The sequence below is a fragment of the Ornithorhynchus anatinus genome, unplaced genomic scaffold, assembly GCF_004115215.2.
Source record: "Ornithorhynchus anatinus isolate Pmale09 unplaced genomic scaffold, mOrnAna1.pri.v4 scaffold_264_arrow_ctg1, whole genome shotgun sequence".
Taxonomy (NCBI): Eukaryota; Metazoa; Chordata; class Mammalia; order Monotremata; family Ornithorhynchidae; genus Ornithorhynchus; species Ornithorhynchus anatinus.
In genome coordinates, this window is record NW_024396743.1 from 2,850,530 (window position 1) to 2,872,568 (window position 22,039).

At 64.9% G+C, this 22,039-nt stretch overlaps 1 protein-coding gene across 1 annotated transcript in view; it reads left to right on the plus strand.

Annotated features, from left to right (window-relative positions):
- Nucleotides 1-22,039, plus strand: part of RPTOR (regulatory associated protein of MTOR complex 1) — a 217,933-nt gene that overhangs the window by 33,759 nt on the left and 162,135 nt on the right. The window contains exon 4 of the mRNA XM_029056955.2: nt 18,300-18,458. Coding sequence (XP_028912788.1) covers nt 18,300-18,458 — 159 coding nt within the window. The remainder of the gene's footprint in view (nt 1-18,299; nt 18,459-22,039) is intronic.

A 22,039-nucleotide genomic window follows, 5' to 3' on the forward strand; every position in this document is an offset into this window, starting at 1 on the left:
CAGAAATCGGGAGGAGCTCAAGACGCGTCACGTCCGCGTGGGTTTATTCGGCGTCGCTGGCGGCGGAAGGCCGTCCATCCGTGGGTCGGTCGGGATCCGTCGAGCCCCTTCTTTTTGTTAGAATGGTATCTGTCGGGCGCTTACGATGTGTCGGGCACCGTCCTAGGCGCGGGGGTAGATAGGGGCCGATCGGTTTGGAAACGGCCCCCGCCCCACGTGGGGCTCCCGGTCTCCGTCCCCGTTTGCCAGATGAGGGAAGCGAGGCGCCGAGAAGGGAAGGGGCTCGCCCGGGGCAACCCAGCGGACGGGTGGCAGAGCTGGGCCGAGAACCAGGCCTCGTCGACTCCCTAACCGCTGAGCCGCGCTGCTTCCAAACTGGGTCGCGCTGCCGACCGTGTGCAGGGCGCTGTGCTGAGCGCTGGGGAGAGGGCGCCCCGTCCCACGGGTGGCCTGCGGACTCCTTCCTCGTTTGAGGAGATGAAGCGGTGTGGCCCAGCGGAAAGAACCGGGCCCGGAAGGCGGAGGCCCGGAGGGTCCCCTCTGGTCCGGAAGCTCGTTACGGGCGGGGAGGAGACGTGTCGGCTGCTTCCGTTCTATTGTCGTCCCCCCGAGGCCCTCGGTACGCTGCTCTGCGCGGAGCGAGCGCTCGGCGGATGCCACCCACCTGACCGACCGGGAGTATATCGGTAAGCGCTCAGTACGGTGCTCGGCACGCGGTAAGCGCTCGGTAAATACGATGGACCGACCGAACGGGTCGGAGGGGTCCGGGCCCTAGACCCGGGCCCGCCGTTCGCCGGCCGTGCGACCTGGGACGGGTCACTTCCCTTCCCCGAGCCTCGGTTCCCTCGTCTGGCAAATGGGGATTGGGGCCGTGAGCGCCGTAAATGCTTAGCCGCCAGAGAAGCAGCGTGGCGCAGTGGGTAGAGCCCCGGCCCGGGAGCCGGAAAGTCACGCACGGGTCCCGATCCCCGCTCCGCCCCGCGTCTCTCGGGTGACCTCGGGCGGGCCACCTCGCTTCCCTGGGCCTCCGCTGCATCGTCTGGAAGATGGCCATCGACACCGTGAGCCCCGCGTGGGCCGGGGACCGAGTCCGTCCCGATTTGCTTCTAACCGGCCCCGGCGCTCGGTACGGTGCCCGCGCAGAGTGAGCGCCTAACAGATGGGGGTAATTGTTGTTATCGACCCGATACCGTTAAAAAAGAAAACGAGGGGAAAACCGTCGAAACCGGCGCCTCCCGCCCGCCCGCCCGCCCGCCGTCCCTCCCGGCCGTCGCCTTCCGACGTGACCTTTCGAAGCTGCCCGTACGGCGGGAGGTTCGGCACGTCGGCCGTAGGAGACCCGAGCGAGGGGGGTGGCCGGTTGGGGATCGGGAATGTGTTGGTTTATTGTTTCGGCGGCGTCTCCCAAGTGCTCAGTCCAGCGCCCTCCGGTAAGCGCTCAGTAAACGCGACCGAACGAGCGAATGGGGTCACTGCTTCGGGGACACGGGAGAAGCCCTACGTGGCCGTCAGAGGGAGGCCCGTTCCTCCACGGGTCTCGGCGGAGCCGGTCGATCGGAGAGCCGCCTCCCCCCGGCCCATAGCGTCCAACCCTCACGAGCCCGAGCGGCCCGCGCTGTCTCCGAGCCGTCGAGCCGCTGACCGGGGAATGGATTTTTCGGGATCCGGCCCATCTCTCACCTCCGGATCGTTTCCGTCGATTTGGCTCTCAGAAACGGGTCTCGCCTTCTTACCGTCTCCTGGCCGAGCGGACTCTTGGAGGCTACGGACCCGTCCGGGCTCCGCGGGATCGACGCGGGCCGCCGTCTCCTCTTCCCCGCTCTCCCGCGTTAATGTATTTAACTGCCTTTTATTCTCCCCGGCTAAACTGTGAGCTCTTCAAAGGCGGAGGCGGCGTCTTCTAAATCTGGCGTTCCGCGGGCCCGCGGTACATGCTCTAGGTTCGTTTTACTTTATGTTACGTTACACTGTTTTATTTTCGTACGGCGTCGGGCGAGCCCCTGTCCGTGCGTCCTCTAGACCGGAAGCTCGTTTGCGGGCGGGGCGCGTGTCTACCCGCTCCCAAGCCGTCGGGCTCAGTGCCCCGCACCCAGTGAATGCTCAACAGATACCGTTGATTTAAGCGCTCGCCTGGTACCTGGCACCGTTCTCGGCGCTGGAGCGGATACAGGATCGTCGGCTTCGAAGCGCCCCAACCGCCTCGCCCCCCTCCCGCCTCGCTTGGCCGCTCTGCTGTCTCAACCCGGCCTGCGCGCTTTGCTCGGTTAATGCCAGCCCTCTCTCTCTACCTCCATTTCGCCTCTCCCGCTGCCGACCTCTGGCCCACGTCCCGGCTCTGGCCTGGAACGCCCCTCCTCTTCGTATCCGACGGACCGTCACCCTCCCCGCCGGCCGAGCCTCGTTGAAGGCCCATCTCCTCCAAGGGGCCTCCCCTGACTAAACTGATTTTCTCCTCTCATTCACTCCCTCGCCTCGGCCTCAGGCCCGTATCCGTGTCTGTAATTTATTTATGTTAGTGTCTCCTCCTCATCGTCCTCCTCGTCGTCCTCCTCCTCTTCGTCCTCCTCGTTTGTCCTCGTCCTCCTCACCCTTGTCCTCCTCCCGTTCCTCCCGTTCCTCCTCTGTCAAGTGCCCACTGTGCGCCGGACGCCGTTGTGAGCGCTTGGGTCGACGCAAGGTGACGACTTCGGAGGTTGGCCCCGTCCCACGTCGGGCTTACGGTCTAAATTGGAGGGAAGAGGATTGACCCGCCCCCCCCCGCCATTTTGCAGATGAGGGAACCGAGGCCCAGAGAAACGAAGTGACTTGCCCCAGGTCACCCGGCCGATACGTGGCGGAGCTGGGATTAGAACCCAGGTCTTCCGGCTGCGGGCTCTTCCCGCTAGGCCGCGACGCTTCTCTGTCCCGTCCGTCCGTCGTCCGTCCGTCGTCTTGAATTTGGCACGTCCTACTTACGGTTCTCTCTCGCCTCCTCCGTCACCTCCTGCCTCGATTCTTCCCTTTCCCCTTCTCGGCTGCCAAGGTTTGCTCAGTTCGCAGTGTTTTTGGCTGGGTGACAGACTACGAACTAGGAGCCGTAGCCTACGGCAAAATCGTAGGCAGGACGGCACACAGTTTACATAATTCAGGAACCGGTGGCGAGTGCTTTGCGGCATACGCTCATCAAATTTGCATGAATTATCGAAATCCGGTGGTTTGTGCTTTAGCTGTTGCGTTTTTGACGGTGACTTCAGTCGCTCGTCGTCCAAAATGTTCGAGTCGCACCTGTTACTAATGGAAATCGGAGTTTCGATTTGACCCCGGATTTAATGATGTCCTTCTGTTGTTTGCTTTCCCTTCTCTCTCTCTCCCCTCTTTCTCCGTCTCCCCCCCCCCCCCCCCCCCCCGTATCTCAACCTCTTCCTCTCCCTTCGGAAATCTGGTACGCTCTATTGCTAGGAATCCTGATGGCCGCCGTTACCGGTATCTCGGGCGTCCTTCCTCGTGAATGAAATGTAGATCGGGCAAGCCGGTTGGCGGGGGCGCTTCCCGACGGCCGCTGCCCGTCTCCCCCGGCCCCCGGCCCCCCTTGGCAACGTGGCCCGTTGGTTTTCTCTTCTCTTCGGTCGGGGGGCCGAGCGGAGGCCTAAGCGGCTCTCCGGCCTGGCGTCCGTATGGGCGAAAACTCCCGCTCGCTGGGGAACGGGGCCCCGGCGTGGTCTGTCGGTGGAAGTGGGTTACTCAGGGCTCTGAGTTGTCTGCTGAGCGCCCTTCGTCCTCCTCCGGGTTTCCCAGCCCCTTCCTCCCGGGGAAATTCCTCCTTCCGGCGCGGCCGGGGGGGGGCTTCGGCCCGTTCATCTCTCCTCCCGCCTTTCCGCCGGTCGCTCGTACGAGCTTCACGTTCGCCTCTGAACCCCTCTCGACGGTCAGCCCGTTGTGGGCGGAGAACGCGCCCGTCATATTGTTCTCTTGCCCTCTCCCCAGTGCCTAGTACGGCGCTCCGCTCACGGTAGGCTCCCGATAAATGGGATCGGCTGACTGAGCGACCCCTCGCCACGTTAGCGTCCGTAGCGAAGGCCATTACTCTCTGAAACCGTCGACTGTAAGCTCGTCGCGGGTGGGGGCTGGGCCCGCCAACTCCATTATGTTGTTGCACCGTCCTCTCCCACGCGCTCAGTACGGTGCGCTGCACACGGTAAATACGAGCGAAACACGGGACTGGTGTTGGGAAGAAGATTTCTAGCGGGGTAAAAGTTCTCTCCCCTGCCCCTGTTAAATGTAGAAGAGATTCCAGCTCTGCCACTTGTCAGCTGCGTGACGGTGGGCAAGTCACTTCACTTCTCTGTGCCTCAGTGACCTCGTCCGGAAAATGGGGACGAAGACCGTGAGCCTCACGTGGGACGACCCGACGACCCCGTGTCTCCCCCGGCGCTTAGAGCGGTGCCCTGCGCGCAGTAGGCGCTCGACAGATACCAACGTTATTATTGTTATGAACCGGCCTCGTCTGGGAGCTTTCGTTCCCTCTCCCCGGACTGACAGTTCTAGGCTAACAGCGCGGAAATTTTGGAGACGATCCCGCAGCGAGCGCTCGATAAATACCGCCGCTTCCGATCGATCTGACCGTCTCCCTCTCTCCTCCGTCCTTCCTCCCCCTGCCTTTCCCCACCCCTCCCCGGTCCTTTTCCCCCGTGCCTTTTCGACCCTCTTCCCACCCCTCAGTCAGGCAGCCGTTTTACTGAGCACTCAGTGTACGCAGAGCACTGTACTAAACGCTTGGGAGAGTCTCGCGTAGCCGTCGGTAGCCTCGCTCCCCGTCCACGGTGCGGAAGCAGCGTGGCTCGGTGGAAAGAGCCCGGGCTTGGGGGTCAGCGGTCGCGGGTTCGCATCCCGGCGCCGCCACTCGTCAGCTGTGTGACTGTGGGCGAGCCACTCCTCTTCTCTGGGCCTCAGTTACCTCATCTGTAAAACGGGGATTAACCGGCGGCCTCACGTGGGACGGCCCGACGACCCCGTGTCTCCCCCGGCGCTTAGAACGGTGCTCTGCGCATAGTAAGCGCTCGACAGGTACCCGCATTGTTGTTACCGTTTCCCTCTCCCCATGATTTGACCCCACCGGACGGTCCAGGGACCTGTCGCCGCGTTACCCCGGCCGAGTCGCTTCGCTTCTCCGGGCCTCGGTTCCCTCGCGGGCAGCGCGGGGGATCAATCCCCGTCCTCCCTCCGCCTCAGACCGCGAGCCCCAGGTGGGACCCGAGGATCTTGGATTCACCCCAGCGCTTAGTACGGCGCTTGGCACATAGTACGCGCTCAACAGACGCCGTTAAAAAACCACAAATGAACAGTAATCGTGGTATCCGTTGAGCACTTACTGCGCGCCGGATACCACTCTAAGCGATGGGGTGGATCCGAGCCGATCAGGCCGGACGCGGTCCCCGTCCCGCGTGGGGCTCACGGGCTTCACCCCCGTTTTCCAGATTGAGGGGACCGAGGCCGAGGGGCGGAGACTGCCTCGCCCGGGGTCACTCGGCAGACCGGTGACAGAGCCGGGATGGGGACCCGGGTCCTTGGGACGCCCGCTGGGCCTCGACCGTCCGGGGCCGCCCGGTTTGGGTAGCTCAAGATCGGGGGGACCCGGCTGTCTCCGCTCGTCGGAAATCCGTCTTTCCCCTTCCCCTCCCACCTCTGATTCCACCCTCCCCCGAGTACTCACTCCTCCCATATATCATCTCGGGCAAAGGGAAACAAATGAGATCATCTTCCCCCTTTTGGTTCAGAAGAGACAACGGGAGAAAGCGATGCGCGGGCCCCCTTGAGGTAATAGTTCATCTCCCTTGCGAGGCGAGAATCAACTTGAGGCGGATGGGGCAAGTCACCGCTCCGCTCATCCGGTAGTAACAAACCCGGAATCCTAAAACCACCTTCCCCGCCGACCCGGTGGCGGGGGGGGGTCCGCTTGAAGCGGGACCGTCTTGCGGGCCGACCCCCGCAACCCCGTGCGGGCGGCGTGGCCCCGTGGGGCCGGGAGGCAGAAGGACCCGGGTCCCAATCCCGGCTCCGCCACACGCCTGCCCGGTGACCCGGGGCGTCCCTCGGCCGCTCCGGGCCTCGGTGGCCTCGTCCGGACGGCGGGGCTCGAGACGGCGGGTCCCTGGCGGAGCGGGGGCCGTGTCCAGTTCGATTTCTCGTATCCACCCGCGCGCTCGGCACAGCGCCCGGCGCGTAGTAAACCCATAACGGATGCCACCTGAAAGCCGGTCGAACCAGATCGACCCCTCGAGAGACCGGGAAACTCGATCGCCAAAGGGAATGGGGCGAAGTCTCGAGATCGAAATGAAAGGCGTTTTAGGGCAGGGAACGTGTCTACCGACGCCGGTCATTCATTCGTTCGACTGCATTCGTTGAGCGCTTCCTGCGTGCCGAGCGCTTGGAGAGTACGGTTCGGCAACAGAGACGATCCCTACCCAACAGCGGCCTCGCGGTCTAGAAGGGGGAGGAGGGCAACGGAACGAAGCAAGTAGATGGACATCCGTAGCGTCTCTTGTGGTCTCGGACTCGCCCAAGCACCGAGTACGGTGCTCTGCGCCTAGTAAGCGCTCAGGACATACCGTTTTCTGATTGATTCGGGGAAGGCTGAGCACCTTTTCTAGATTGTAGACCCCCCCCCGGGGCCGAGACCCCGCCTGCCGGCCCTGTTCTTCTTTTAAACGGTATCGGTTAAGCGCTTACTGTGCGCCAGGCACTGGACTGAGCGCGGGGTTCGATTCGAGGCAGGATGGACCCGGTCCCCGGCCCGCGTGGGGCTCACAGTCTTCACCGCCCCATTTTACAGCTGCGGGAACCGAGGCCCAGGGGAGCGAGGTGCCTTGGCCGAGGCGACGGACCCGGGGGCCCCCGCTCTCCCGCCGCCGGGGGTGCGTTCAGTTCATCGGGGAGGGCGTGGGCGTCCTGTGGAATGTCCTTTCTCTGTACTGGGAAGTTTAATCCCTAGACAGGTGACAGGTAGGGGACAGTCTGTCACTCGGTAGTTAAGCGCTCTTTCTCGGCTCTTCGGATTAAAAGCCAGCCGTCAGTCAGCGGCCCCCTGTCACAGACGGCCTAGGAGTACCGACGGGCGGGATGGGAGAAACCGATTTACAGATAGCCTTTCTTTAGGGTATCTGCTGAGCTTCCGTACCGAGCGCCGGAGTGGATCGGCTACTCGGTCTGGTATTGAGCGGGTCCTCACTTCACGCGGGGCACCGTACTAAGGGCTCGAGAGAGCACGGGGTTGATTCTTGATTCCGTCTGCTGCTGTTTTTAATGAGACGTTCGTCCGTCCCCTCGGCGGATCGTTCGTCGCCGTTGTCCTCGCCCGCCCGCCTCCCCCGATTAGACCGTAAGCCCGTCGGAGGGCGGGGACCGGCTCTGTCCGTTACCGACTTGTCCGCTCCAAGCGCTCGGTCCGGTGCTCTGCACGTAGCGAGCGCTCACCAAATACTACGGAATGAACGAATACGGGGTTCAGATCCCGGCTCCGCCGCTTGTCAGCCGTGGTGACTGCGGGCAGGTCGCTTCACTTCTCCGGGCCTCGGTGACCTCACCCGTAAAGTGGGGGTGAAGACCGTGAGCCTCACGCGGGACGACCCGATGCCCCCGTATCTCCCCCGGCGCTGAGAACGGTGCTCGGCACCTAGTAAGCGCTTAACAGATACCAACGTGGTGGTTATTACGGTGCAAGAGAGGTAGCGGACACGTTCCCTGCCCACAACAAGCTTACGGTTTAGGGGATCTAAGCCGATCAGGTTGGACACGGTCTCCGTCCCCGTTGTACAGAGGAGGGAAGCCGCTTGCCCCGAGGGTTCGGTCTCCCGGGCCCGGGCCCTAGCCACCGGGCCACACTCCTTCTCTGTGCTTTTCTTGGTATGTGTTTCTAGATGGTGAGGGCCAAAAATCCCTCGATGTGGAATCCCTAAAAGATTCGGGCATTCTCAATCATTCTCTATACTGTAAATGAATATTAATCTCCGCCTCCCCAGCCAGACTCGTTGGGGACTGGGAATGCCCCCACCGACTCCGTTTCATCGGACTCACGAGGAGCAGCGTGGCTCGGTGGAAAGAGCCCGGGCTTGGGAGTCGGAGGTCGTGGGTTCTAATCCCGGCTCCGCCGCTCGTCAGCTGGATGCCTTTGGGCGAGTCACTTCCCTTGCCTCGGTTACCTCGTCTGTAAAATGGGGATTAGAACGGTGAGCCCCGCGTGGGACAACCTGATCGCCTTGTATACCCCCCCCCCCCCCCCCGCCCCCCGGCAGTGCTTAGAACGGTGCTTTCCACGTAGTAAGCGCTTAACAGAGGCCATTATCGTCATCACCCAGTACGGTGCTCTGCGCCGCCGTAGGTCTTCGGTAGATACCGTCGATCGATGGATAAAATTTTGGTGGAATGAAACGGCGAGGTAGAATGATAGGGGTCCGGGGGGGAACGGGCACTGGCCACCCTCCGGGCGGAGAAACCTTTGGGCTAGATTCCGTATTTACCCAGTTGAGATATCGTCGTTAGCCGTGGTGACAGAAGCAAGAAGGCCGACGATTGTGGTCGGTGGTGAGCGCTTACTTCGACCCAGCCACCGTCCCGAGTGCCGGGGAGGACACGGGATCGTCAGGGTGGACACAGACGTCGTCCCACGTGGGGCTCCCCGTCCCCGGGGGAAGGGAGAACGAGTATTCGGCCGCCGTTTTCCGGATGAGGAGACGGAGGCCCGGTGAAGCAAAGCGACTCGGTCGACGCGAGGGGCAAAGCCGGGCTTCGGACCCAGGTCTCCGGACTCCCCGGCCCGCGCCCTCTCCTCTAGACCCCGCCGCTCCCGTTCGGGTGCGGAGGCAGAATTCATCTCGACCGAACCATCGCTGTTATGCGGACGGAGGAGGTTGGAGGCGTTCACCGCTTCGGCGTGGCAGCGTCTGAAAATCCTCCAGATGGGGCTGAGGGATTCTTTCTGTACGCCATCTTCCGAAAGAGAATCGACTTCCTTTTGGGTGAGACGGGAGGGTCCCCACTGTCGTGCCTCCTGCCCCCAATACCCAGGCGGTGGTGCGATACACGTGACGCTCAACTCGATGAAAGCGCGCTCCGCCCCCTCACGAAGTTCCCCCGCGTTCCCTCTCCCTTTTTTTCCCCACCCGCTCCCTTGCTTCCCAGTCGTCCCAAGGGAGCCCCCGGGGAGGGCGGACTTCACCATCGAACGGGGTCGATCGGTCATTCGCCCTCGGGCGAGTCACTCCGCTTCTCGGGGCCTCGGTTTCCCGGCACGCGGTAAGCGCCTGACGCGTACCCCGATCTTTATTATCAACGTGAGAAATGCGATGGCAAAGGAAGGAGAAAGGGGAACCGTTGGGCTACACGGACGACTGCGTCAGCGGCAGAGCCGTGACGACTTAAGAGGAGGAGGAGGCCGAGTAAGGCACTCGGGGCTCACTCTCGGCCCACCGGAGGGCGTCTCTGGCTTTCGGCCGCTTCCTTCCCGAAGAGATGGAAACGCGACGTCGACGACGGGTCGGGGCGACGGGTGCCTCGCGCCCGAGGCGTCCCTCCCGTCTGTCGCCGTCGGCGGGCGGGAGGGGGGCTCGAGGGAGGGAACCCGGAGGCTACGTTTGCCGCGAGGAGCCGCCGTGCAGTTTGAGCAGTCGGTCGTGTTCGTTGAGCGCTTAGTGGGCGCGGAGCGCCGTGCCGAGGGCTTGGGGGAGTACCGTATGACGGTACGGCAGGCGCGTTCCCCGCCCACGAGGACTTGACAGTCCAGAGGGGGAGATGAGGTAGAGTAAAGCAGGAGAGTAAGAGACGGCGAAGTCTCGAGAGGCCGGTAAATACGAGTCCAGGTTCAAAACTGTAGCGGCCCCCCCCACGGAACCGCGTTACCTGCCTCGGTCCCCCCGTCTGTAAACCGTGGGGCAGGGACCGTGTCCGACCCCGTGTCTGCCCCAGCGCTTAGAACAGCGCCTGTCACGTAGCAAGCGCTTAACGGGCGCTGTTCTTCTCCTTATCCTGTTCGGCCAAAGTACCCCGAAGAGTGCTTCTGTTTATTGCGTTGTTTTGTTCGACGAGACGTACATCACCCCGATTCTGTTTGTCCGCCGTTGTTTTTACGAGAGGCTCTTCCCCTCGACTCTTGCCATCGTCCTCGTCCGTCCGTCTCCCCCGATTAGACCGGAAGCCCGTCAGAGGGCGGGGACCGTCCCCGTCTGTTGCCCATCCGTCCGTTCCGGGCGCGTAGTACAGTGCTCTGCACGTAGTGAGCGCTCAGTAGATGCCGCTGAATGAAAGGCAGGGGAAGCTGGCAGTCTCGATCCCTCTCCCGGAACGAACGGGTTCGTGTTTTTTTGTTTTTTCACGTACCGTATCCGTGAGCGCCTACTGGGTGCCAGGCCCCGTTCTGAGCACCGGGGTGCGTGTGAGCTAATCGGGCCGGACACGGGCCCCGTCCCACGTGAGGCTCCCGGTCTTCATCCCCAGGGCCCGGATACCTTAAAAAGGAAATCCGCCACCACCCCCGCACCCGCGAGGGGCTCACGGGCGAGGAGGGAAGGCCGGGGAGAGGACCCGAGGCAGACCCCATTTCCTTTCGGCGCCGACGGCCACTTCATTCGTTCAGTAGTATTTATTGAGCGCTTACCGTGTGCAGAGCGCTGTACTAAGCGCTTGGGACGAACAGGCCGGCAACAGGTAGAGCCGGTCCCTGCCGTCTTGACGGGCTCCCGGTCTGATCGGGGGAGGCGGACGGACGGGAACGATGGCGATGAATGGAGTCGAGGGGAAGAACGTCTCGTAAAAACAGTGGCGACTAAGTGGAATCGAGGCGATTTCCCATTTTCCAAGGGACTCTGCCCGCTCCCAGGAACGGGATAATACTTATAATAATAACTGCGGTGTAGGTTGAGCGTTCACTACGTTCCGGACACCGTACCGAGCGCTGGGGTGCATACGAGCGAATCGGGTGGGACACGGTCCCCGTCCCACGTGGGGCTCACTCTCTCAATCCCCGTTTTCCAGCCGAGGTCACCGAGGCCCGAGATCACCGGGGTAGAGTCAGAACCCGCGACTTTCTGACTACCAAACGCGTGAGCCTCTCGTTCGTTCGTTCGTTCGTTCAGACGGATTTATCGAGCGTTTATCGTGGGCGGAGCACCGTACCGAGCACTTGGGAGAGTCCTACGCGACAACGGACGGACAGGTTCCGCGCCCGCGACGAGCTCGCGGCCCACCCACCGCGCCGCAGCCGCTTCCCCACGCGCGGGCTCCGCTGAAGGCGGCCCACTCGAGATCCCACGGGTCTTCCGACGGGCAGGGGTGAGGTTTCCGAAGGGGTCGCCGCTACCCCCGAGGTGAGCGGCGCCTCGGCCCCGTGCCCGGTGGGGGGGGGGGATCCGCCCGGCTCCCGCCCCGGAGGTCAGAGGGGTCTTGATTTCGCCGGGCGCCCCGGGGGAGCGAGGCCCGGCTGAGTCGCTTGGGCTCGGGACGCCCTCTCCCTCGGCCGGGAGAAAATCAAATCAACCCCCTCCCTCTGCCCGCCCGCCCGGCCGAAATTATGCAAATCGAATAGCTTTCAGGGGAAAAAGAAACGAAATGTCCAACGGGACCCGGCAGCATCAAGTACAAAAGCAGTAACGGCGCGTTTGACTCCGAAAGCAGAAGGACGTCTCCCGAATCTGGGCCGAGAACCGGAGGCGGCTTGGGTGGAGGGGGCCCGGGCCTGGGAGGCGGGCGGGTGGGGGGGGGGGGGGGGACGGCCCCGGGTTCTCACGCCGGCCCCGCCGTCTGCCTGCCGGGTGACCTTGGGCAGATCGTCTCTCTGGGCCCCGTCCGCAAAGCGGGGCCCAGTTCCCGCCGCCCGCCTACGTAGACCGCGGGCCGCACGGGGGGAGCCCGCTGATCTCGTCTCTCCCCCAGCCTCCGGGGCGGCGCTCGGCACTTGGTTCGCGCTTAAGAAGCAGCGCGGTCATTGGGGCGGCCCCGGGCCGACCGGAGGAGCCGAACGCGAGGTCAGCGTGTTACGCCGTACTCTCTCGAGAGCTCGGGACAGTGCTCCGTCCCCGATAAGTCCTCTCCCCGACCTTCCCTCCCCGCCCGTGAGCCCCTCGCGGGTGCGGGGGTGGTGGCGGATTTCTTTTTTAGGGTATCCGGGCCCTGGGGATGAAGTCCGGGAGCCTCGTGTGGGACGGGGACCGTGTCCGACCCGATTAGCTCTTCTGCACCCCGGTGCTCAGTCCGGTGCCCGGCACCCAGTAGGCGCTTACGGATGCAGTACGTGAAAAAACCAAAAAAGAACCCGTTCGTTCTGGGAGAGGAATCAAGATAAGTCCCCATCGGTACGATAAGTCGTCGATCGTACCGGTGACGGACCGACGGCGAAGCGGCGCGGTCTAGTAGGTAGGGCCCGGCCCTGGAGACGAGGACCCGGGCTCTAAACCGGGCCCCGCCGCCCGTCTGCCGTGCGACCTCGGGAGGGTCACCTGACTTCTCCGGGCCCCGGTTCCCTCGCCTGTAAAACGAGGGTGAGGGCGTGGATTGTGTCCGACCCGATGAGCCGGTATCTGTCTCAGCACTCGGTACGGTACGTGGCCTGTAGCGCGCACGTAACCGATGCCGATTAGAAAGACGAGGGCCGGGAGCCCCACGAGGGACGGGGACTGACTGCGTCCAACCTGATAAGCGCGCATCTGTCCCGGCGCCGAGCGCGGGGCCTGGCGCACGGGAGGCCCCTAGCAGGTGCCAGTTACGATAAAAGACCGACCCCCGCGCGGGCCAGGGACCGCGTTCAACCTCGCCAGCCTCCGCCCTCCCCCGCGCTTGGTACGGCGCCTGACGTGCAGCAGGCCCTCGCCGATCACGTCCCGGCAACCGAACGGGAGCCGAGCGTCGAGAGGGGACTCGGAATCCGAGCCTCGCCAAATTCCCGGGAAAGAAACGGGTCGAGGCGAGGTTGTAAAAGCCCTAGAGCTTTCGCCGCGGCGGGGCTCGCGTCTCGCCGACGCCGGAGGGAGGCCGCGGATCACGGGGACGGGATCACGGAGGCTCCGGAGCGAGGCGACGGGATCGGAGGGAGGGGCGATTTTATTTTTACGGGATGAAACCGTAAAGCCGGATGAGATGAATCCGGGGAAGGTCCAGGGAGCGCAGCCGGGAGACCGGCGCGTCATCCTCAGCTGATTCCAGTGGGGCCGGTGTCCGGAATATCAATCAGCCTCTGGGTTTGGGAGGAGAGGCGCGTGGAGCGTTTCCGCCTCCAGTGGGACGTGTTCGCCTCCCTCTAGACCGGAAGCTCGCCGCGGGCGGGGAACGTGTCTCTCATACCGTACTGTCCTCTCCCGGGCGCTCGGTACGGGGCTCTGCGCGCGGCAAGCGCTCGATGAATACGACCGACCGACCGACCGTAGTCGGGAAGAGCCCGGCCTAGTGGAGGGGGCCCGCGCCCGGGCGTCGGAAAGACCTGGACGCCGCCGCTTGTCTGCTGGGCGCGACCTTGCTCAGGTCACTTCGCTTCCTCGGCCGTGACCTCGTCTGGAAAATGGGGATCGGGACCGGGAGCCCCGAGCGGGAGCCTTGTATCCACCCCGGCGTTTGGGACGGTACCTGGCGCGGACCGGGCGCTCAACAGGTACCGCGGTCGTTATCGTCGTTACGAGGCGGGGGGACCCGGCCGGGGCCTCGGCCCCTTGAGGGAGCGGATCAGCAAATGTGACTAGTAAATTCTCAGCCTCTTCCAGAGAGCGATGGACCAGTACACAGAGGAAGCCAGCGTGTTGTCTTCCCCGCCGGTAACATCGATCTCGGAGAGCTCGGCGTTTTATCTGCACATCAGTCAAAGAGCGGATGTTTTATTTACCCGTAGCGTGCCGTCTCTCGCGGGAGGCGGGACGGACACAGAAATAAAGCGAGGGCCTAGGCGGTTTCGATCGTTCCGCGATTCCACTCCTCGGGTGGCCGTCGGGCCTGAGGGCGGCCTGCCGTCGTAGTTCATTCAGTCGTATTTACCGAGCGCTCACCGTGCGCAGAGCGCTCTCCTGAGCATCTGGGAAAATACAGTACGTAATGACGTCGGTATGGAGAAGGATCGGGACCCGGCGGAAACCTCCCGGGCTCGGGGGGGTCAGAGGACCCGGGTTCCGGCTCCGCGACCTGTCTGGCGCGAGACCCTGGCTCGTCACTTCCCTTCTCCGGGCCTCAGTGACGTCATCTGGGAAATGGAGACGAAGACCGTGGGCCCCGCGCGGGAGTGGTTTCGGGCTCCGTCGTGTCCTTGGCCGGTTTGGCAGACGACCGAGAGTCAGTCGGTCGTTGAACACCAGGCCAGGCGCGCTCCCCACCCGAAATGAGCGTACCGTGGGGGGGTAGACGAGATGGAGGTGCGGGGAGCGGGTTGGAAATCAGAGAAGCAAAGTGGGCGGGCCGAGGCGTAGTAGGAGGGTGGCGAGATGAGGTGGGAGGGGGGCGAGGGCCTTATCCCCCAAGGGGCTCGCTCTCAAGGGCCTGGGAATCCTAATACCCGGGTTCTGATCCTGCCTCTGCCGCTCGCCCGTCGGGTGACCTCGGGCAAGGCACTCGACGTCGCCGGGCCTCCGCCACCTCGTCTGGAAAACGGGGATTGAGACCGCGGGCCCCGTCTGAGCCGCGGGCCGTCCCCGACCGTGACCGTGTCTCTAACCCGGTGCTTAAGCGCTCGGAACCGAGAAAGTCCTCGACTAATCAGTGATCGTATTTTTCGAAAACTCCGGCCCCTAGAGCGAGGAGGTGATTTGCCGGAGGCCGCCCGGCCGACGGGTTTTCCGACGTGCGGCCCGTCGGGCTCGCAAGTGCCCACGCCCGTTCTCTTTCCCCCCGGCTCTCTTTCCCCCCGCTGCCGTACGTCGATCGGAGAGCGGGCGCGATTCGCCCGTTCCTTTGTCTTCCCGGGCACGTGACGGTTAATAGGCTCACCTGGATTGGGGGTTTACCTCTGTAAAAACGTGCCTTGCGTGAATACTACGCACGTCCGCGCTCGCACCTCAGGAACGCCGACACAGAATCGAGACTCCAGTTGGATCGATCGGAGGTCAGCTCCCCAGGCTAGAGTGCGTTTAGTCGTGTGCCAGCTTGGCTAGAGGGAGAGTCTGGAGAGAGAACGTTTCTGGAGAGATCAAGGTCGTTACCCGCGGGTCTTTTTTTTTTTTTTTTTCAATGGGATTTAAGCGCCCGCTCTGTGCCGGGGACTGGACCAAGCGCTGGGGTAAATAGATCCGAGCTTATCAGATTGGACCCGGTCCGTGCTTAGCGAGTGCGGGGCGCCGTGCTGGGGACTTGGTAGGCCTGGCTCCGCCGCTTACTTGCCGGAGGACCTCGGGCAAGTTACCACACTTCTCTGCGCCTCAGTTCGCTCGGCTGCAAAACGGGGGGTCCGGGAGCCCGTTCTCGTGGGCCGGGAGCCCCACGTGGGACCCGATCATCCCGTATCTCCCCCGGCGCTTTCGTTGGTTCGTTCGGTCGTATTTATCGAGAGCTCACCGCGTGCTCAGTCCAGCGCCTGGCACGGGGCCTAGTGGATAAAGCCCGGGACCGGAAGGATCTGGGTTCTGATCCCGGCTCCGTCGCGGGGCTGCCGTGTGTCCCCGACGGGTCGGGTCACTCCTCTGGGGCTCAGCCCGCTCATCCGTGAAAACGGGGAGGAAGACCGCGAGCCCCGCGCGGGACGGGGGACCGCGTCCGACCCGATGGGCTCGGTTCCGCCCCGGCGTTTAGCCCGGCGCCCGGGGCCAGCGCTTAACAGACCCCCCGGGTGGGACGGGGGCGGAGAACGGCTGCCCGCGGGTCACCCGAACGGCGGTATTTCTCGAGCCCCGGACCGGGCGCCCGGGGGAGGACGATACGGCATCCGAGGTGGACGTGTTCCCCGCCCGCGGGGCGCCCCCCGGTCGCGGTGGCGGTGGCCGGAAAGTAGCCGCCGTGAACCGTGCGTTCATCCGGTCCTGTCCTTTGAGCGCCTGCCGTGCGCAGAGCACCGTGCCGAGCGCTCGGGAGAGTCCGACAGAGGAGTGAACAGTCACATTCCCCGCCCACGACGGGCTGACGGTCCAGAGGCCCATCTCGGAGGGGGTGAGTTCAGGTGACTCCGGGCGCCCGCCGCCCTTAATTCGATAGGAGGGAGGGCTTTCCCCTCCCCGGCTCCCTTCTTCCGCCGCCGTTGGTGTCCCCCCCCCCCCCCCCCTTTTTGAGAAAGGGAGTGACAGACGCAGTTGCCGTCTCCAGGCCGCCTTTCAACGGGCGCGCCTTAGACAGGACAAGGACGAGAGCTTCCCGAGGGAGTTTTTAGCGGAACCCGTTCGGGCCCCGTATGGATTCCGACCCCAAGAGCCGGGGAAGGAGCGCGGCTCTCTTGCCGGCGAAGGCTTCCGAGGACACGAGATGGTTCGGGACAGATGCCGAGTGAAGCCACCGTCGGCGTGTCACGCCCCGTCTCTCGGGAAGGTGGGACCGCGGGGAACCGATGCGTTCAGAAGCGAGAGGGAGCCGGAATCATCCGGACAGGCTCCTTCCTTGCCGGGTGCGTGGCGGGAGCAGCGGCGGGGCTCAGCGGCAAGAGCCCGGGCTTGGGAGTCAGCGGTCGTGGGTTCGGATCCCGGCTCCGCCGCTCGTCAGCCGGGTGACCTGGGGCAAGTCACTCCACTCCTCTGGGCCTCGGTTCCCTCGTCTGTGAAACGGGGACGAAGACCGTGAGCCTCGCGCGGGACAGCCTGACGACCCGTACTCCGCCCCGGCGCTTAGAACGGTGCTCCGCGTACACCGACGCCGTCGGTGGTGGTGTTATTACCTTGCGTCTGCTCCAGTGCTCAGAGCGGCGTTTGGCACATAATGAACGCTTAACAGATACCGTCACCTCTATCATTCTTGTCATTACATGGGGGTTTTTTTAATGGTATCGGTTAAGCGCTCGCTCGGCGCCAGGCACTGTACTAAACGCTGGGGTGGATAGGCCGGACGCAGTCCGTCCCCCGCAGTCGGGCTCGGGGTTTTTGACGGATGAGGGAGCGGAGCCCCCGGGGAGATGAAGTGACATTTTTTACATTAGCGGACAGGTAGGGAGGAAGCGGGATCGCCTTCCACGGGCGCGGAGCTTTTCGGCGCGAGCTACTCGGGCGTGCCCCGGGTGGCGGGAGCCAGACTTGGAAATACGATTTTAACGTTCAGACCTCGAGTGGACTGGATAACGAGAAAGCCTCGGCCCGTACGGCCGTTTGCCCCCGGCGTGGAATTCCTGCGCGTCGGAGGGTCCGCGCAGGTGCGTCCGACCCGACGGATTCCTATCTAGCCCGGCGCACGGCAAGCGCTCAGCGGGTACCTTAGTCAACGTGGGCTGCCCTCGGGACCGCGGTTCGGCGTCGGGGTCACCGGGACCCGGGGGTTTCCGTGGGGAGGTCCCGGCAAGGGGCTTTCGATGAGGAAGGTGACTCTCCGACATTGCAGCGGAGCGGAGGGATCCCGGACTGTCGGTGCCTTGATAAGCGTGGTGTTTGCCGAGCGCTTCCCGTGGGCCAGGCGCTGTACCGAGCGCGGAGGTTGATCCAGGCGGGTCGGGTCGGGCCCAGTCCCCGTCCCGCGCGGAGCTCACGGTCTCCAGCTCCGTTTTACCGACGAGGTGACGGAGGCCCAGAGACGGGACGCGACCTGCCCGAGGTCACCCAGCGCGGGCTTTCACCCCGCGGCGGATGTCGCTCCGGAGCCGGGGAGCCGTCCCCCTCCTTCACCCCTCCCCCAGCCCCGCCGCGCTCGCGTCCGGGACCGTCGTTTGTTGACGCTCAACCGTATGCACCTTCATCCCCCATATTTGTTTCGTTCAGTGAGCCGTACGTCACCCCCCGATTCCGTGCCTCTGCCGTTGTCTCGACGAGACGTTCTCTTCCCCTCGACTCCACGTACTGCCATCGTTGGTGTCTGCCCGTCTCCCCCCGATCAGACGGTGAGCCCGTCGGAGGGCAGGGACCGTCTCTGCCTGTCGCCGGCCTGTACGTTCCGATGGCTCAGTACGGTGCTCGGCCCACAGTGAGCGCGCGACGAACGCGGTTGAATCGGTGAACGGATGAATTCGTATCAGCGCCCGTCTCCCCCCCCCGATCGGCAGGCTCGCGGCGGGCGGGGAATGCGCCCGCCGACGCTGTCCCGTTACCTTCTTCCGGGCGCCGAGTGCCGTGCCCCGCACGGCGGCGGCGCTCAGCCGATCCCAAGGGTCGACTGCACGACCCCGCCCGAGAGGCGGGAGGCGGAGCCTCTCCCCTCAGCCGACCCCCGTCGTAACCGTGTGACGTCTTCTTCCGCTCCAGGCCCGGTATAAGCAGAGCCTCGATCCCACCGTGGATGAAGTCAAGAAGCTCTGCACGTCCCTGCGTCGCAACGCCAAGGAGGAGCGGGTTCTCTTCCACTACAACGGGCACGGGGTGCCCAGGCCCACCGTCAACGGGGAGATCTGGGTCTTCAACAAGGTGGGTGAGCCGCCGAGAGAGAGGCCCCGTCCTCTTGGGGGGGCCCGGATCGGTGCCTTTGGGGGAAGGTGAGGGAACCGAGGCCCGGAGAAACGGAGCGACTTGCTCGGGGTCGTCCAGCAGGCAAGCGGCGGAGCCGGGAAGCAGCGTGGCTCGGTGGAGAAGAGCCTGGGCTCCGGAGTCAGCGGTCACGGGTTCGACTCCCGGCTCCGCCGCGCGTCAGCTGCGTGACCGTGGCCGAGTGGCTTGGCTTCTCTGTGCCTCGGTCACCTCATCTGTAAAATGGGCATTGACCGCGAGCCTCACGTGGGACGACCCGATCAGCCCGTATCTCCCCCAGCGCTTAGAACGGCGCTCTGCCCACAGTAAGCGCTTAACGAACACCAACACTGTTGTTGCCGACCCTGGTCCTCCGACTCCCGGGCCCGGGTCTTTCCGCTAGGCCGCGCGTTTTTATCCATAAAAACCGAAAAACCAATAAAAAGAGCCCCGAGTCACGGCGTTTAGGAAAGGGAGCCGGGGGACGGATGCGGAGCGATCTCGGGGGGGGCCGGTCGCAGTTCTCGGCATTTAAGATGCCCCCGGTGAGGGCATCCTGGCAGGCAGAAGGTGCTAGGATGTCCGTCCCGCGTCTCTCCGGCTCCACCTCCGCGGGGATGTGAGAAACCGGCCTCTCTTGCCCGGGCTCGCAGACCCCTGAAGTCGGTCCCTCGCTCGATCAGTCCGTGGCGCTGAGCAGACGCTTCCAGACTAAGCGCTCGGGAGAGTCTACTGCGATGGAGTTGGTGGACACGGGCCCCGCCCCCAGGGAGCGGCCGGTCCGTAACGTGTCGAGGGCCGCGCCGAATCCCCGGGGGGCGGCCGGTACGGCGGACTCGGGAGACACGATCCCCGCCCCCGCAGAGCTGACAGTCCGCTGTGCCGGATAGCACCGGACTGAGCGCTGGGGCGAGCGCAGTACGGCGGAGTCGGCAGCCACGATCCCCGCCGTCAAGAGCTGCCGGTCTCCCGCGGGCGTCCGGGACGACAGATTGGGCGGACGCGGCGGCTCCCCGCGGCGGGCCTCCGGCGTAGCGGATCCGTCACCTCCCCTCCGTAGCCGCCGGAACCCCCGGACGGTCCCCCCCCGCCCCCCGTCTCCCCCGAGTAACCGTGGAGGACGGCCCAGACCCCCCCCGGCTGTTTCTTGGACCCGTCCGCGCGCCCGCGGTCGGCCGGCCGGTCGCACTTATCGAGCGCCTCGTGCCTGCAGAGCACCGGACCGAGCGGTTGGGAGAGTCCGGCGCGACGGAATCAGCGGACGGGTTCCCCGCCCGGGACGAGCCGACGGTCCGGTCCGGTGCCCGATGAACACCGGGGATCTTACCCGACCCCCCGGGCCCGGGCTCTTCCCCCCGGGCCGCGCCGCTTCCCCGAGAGGGTAGAAAAGACGTCACGATCCCCTGTTCCGGGAGCCTGGAGTCCGCGGGAAGACGAGCAGCCGGGACGCCGGTGTAGGCGGCTCCCGTTTCAGATCGTTTCGCCGCCTGACAGCCGATAACGGTGACCACCTTTTCACCGACGGGCAAGTGGACGGTAAATGAGACAGAGATCATTCGGGGCCGAAACGTCTCGGACACGCAGGAGGGGGCGGCCGCCGCCCGGCGCGGTTGAGGGTTTTGCCGGCTGCGTTATCGAGAGCGGCTTGGGTGTCCGCCAACCGCCCCTCGGTGTCGGCCAGGGCGATCCAACGGGGAATCCACCGGCGACCAGGAGAAGAGCCTCTTCCGATCCCCGGCAGAAGCGAGGAAGAACGAGCCGGTCCGCGTCGAAAGAGGGGGCGACGACGGCGGCGATCTCCCCGCCCGGCGGCCATCCGTCACCCGCTCCGGTTCCGGGGGGTGGGCGACGCGAGGAAGGGGAGGCGTGCCGAGTGACCCCCAGGCGGGGATGACCCGTGCCTCCCCTGCTCTCGAGGGAATCCGCTGCCGCGGGAAAGGAACGGGGGAGGGAGGAGATGGGGGAAAGGTTATTTTTGAGAGCGAGAGCGGGTGGGCGCCTCGTCGACGGGGTCCGGGAGGGTCTCGGATGGGCTGGACGTAAAAAGTCTGCCGCCCCCGCGGCCCCCGGCCCGCTACCCTCGGGCTGGAAGTAAATTCTAGTCTCCGCCTCCCTCAGCCCCATCCCGGTGACCCGCCGGGAAAGGGCGGTTGCGCCCCCCCCCAACCGCCCTAGAAACCCCGGCCCGAAGCAGAGTGCGGGAAGCCCGGCCGGGAGTCGGAATCCCGTCAGATCCTAGTTCTCCCCCTGCCTCCCGGCGCTGCCGATGGTAACCGTGGTGTCTGTTCGGCGCTCACCGCGGGCCGGTCGCTGTGCTGAACGCTGGGGAGGATGCCAGCAGATCGGGTTGGACGTTGTCCCTGTTCCGCACGGGGCTCACGGTCCTCCTCCCCGTTTCGCAGCTGAGGTGACTGAGGCGGAAGTGAGGTGACTTGCCCGAGGTCACCCAGCGGACGAGTGGCGGGATTAGAACCCGCGATCCCCCGACTCCCAGGCGGGGGCTCTGTCCACTACGCCGTGCCCCTTCCCCCGCTTCCCGTGCCGCCGCCGAAGTCCAGATATGGGAGCTGCCGTTCGGAGTTCGTCCGAACCGGCCCTTTCGTGGGCGAGGTCGAGGTCGAGGGGGGAGATCCCGCTCCCTTGCGCTCTCTGCCCACCGGTGGTATTTGTCGAGCGCTTACTGCGTGCAGAGCACTGGACTGAGCGCTCGAGAGGGGACGGCCCAGCAGTACGAGAGAGACAGTCCCTGCCCTCTTCCAACTTCCCCCTCGCCCAGCAGACCCTCCCTCACCTGAAAGATCTTCCCCTCCCTTGCCACGGGAAAGGATCGAATCCGGGGCCGGTCGCTCCATCCTCCGCGCCTCCGTTTCCTCATCCGCCAAACGGGCATGAAGACCGGGAGCCCCGCGCGGGACCGGGACCGCGTCCGACCCGATTAGCCCGTGCCTACCCCGGCGCTCGGTCCGGCGCCTGGCCAGCGTAGGCGCTTAACAGATACCCCCGAGGGAGGAGACCGTTAGAGGGAGGGGCCGTGGAGAGACGGACTCCTCTTGCGGCCCGTACCCCAGGGGGTTGGTCCCCGCCTTCGCCTCTCCTTCCCCTCTCCGTTTTCCCCTGCCTCCCTGGGGAGGGGACCCCGACGTCCTCGATCCCGAGCGGGTCGCGGGGAAGAGAGCCGCCTCCGTTTCCCAGTGTCGGGCGACCGTCCGGTGAGCCCGTTCGACACGGAGGGCTCTGATGAGAAGAGGAACCAGGTCGCCGCTCTCGAATTGACGACGGAGAAGCGTCGCCCGTACAGGCCGGGACGCGGTAGGACGTGCCTGTGGGGTAATAGCGGCTATTGCCGGGATGCTCCGGGGACCCTTTTTAGGCGATTATTTTTTTTTCCTCAGGCGGGCGGAGAAAGGATCAGCGGAGGGGGCCCAAGTCGCCTCAGGTCGGCGGGCCGGATGGGGGGGGCGTCTCGCGACGGGGGAGCGGCCCGGCCCGGTGGCTGGAGCCCGGGCTCGGGAGTCGGGCGGGCCGGGGCTCTAGACCCGCTC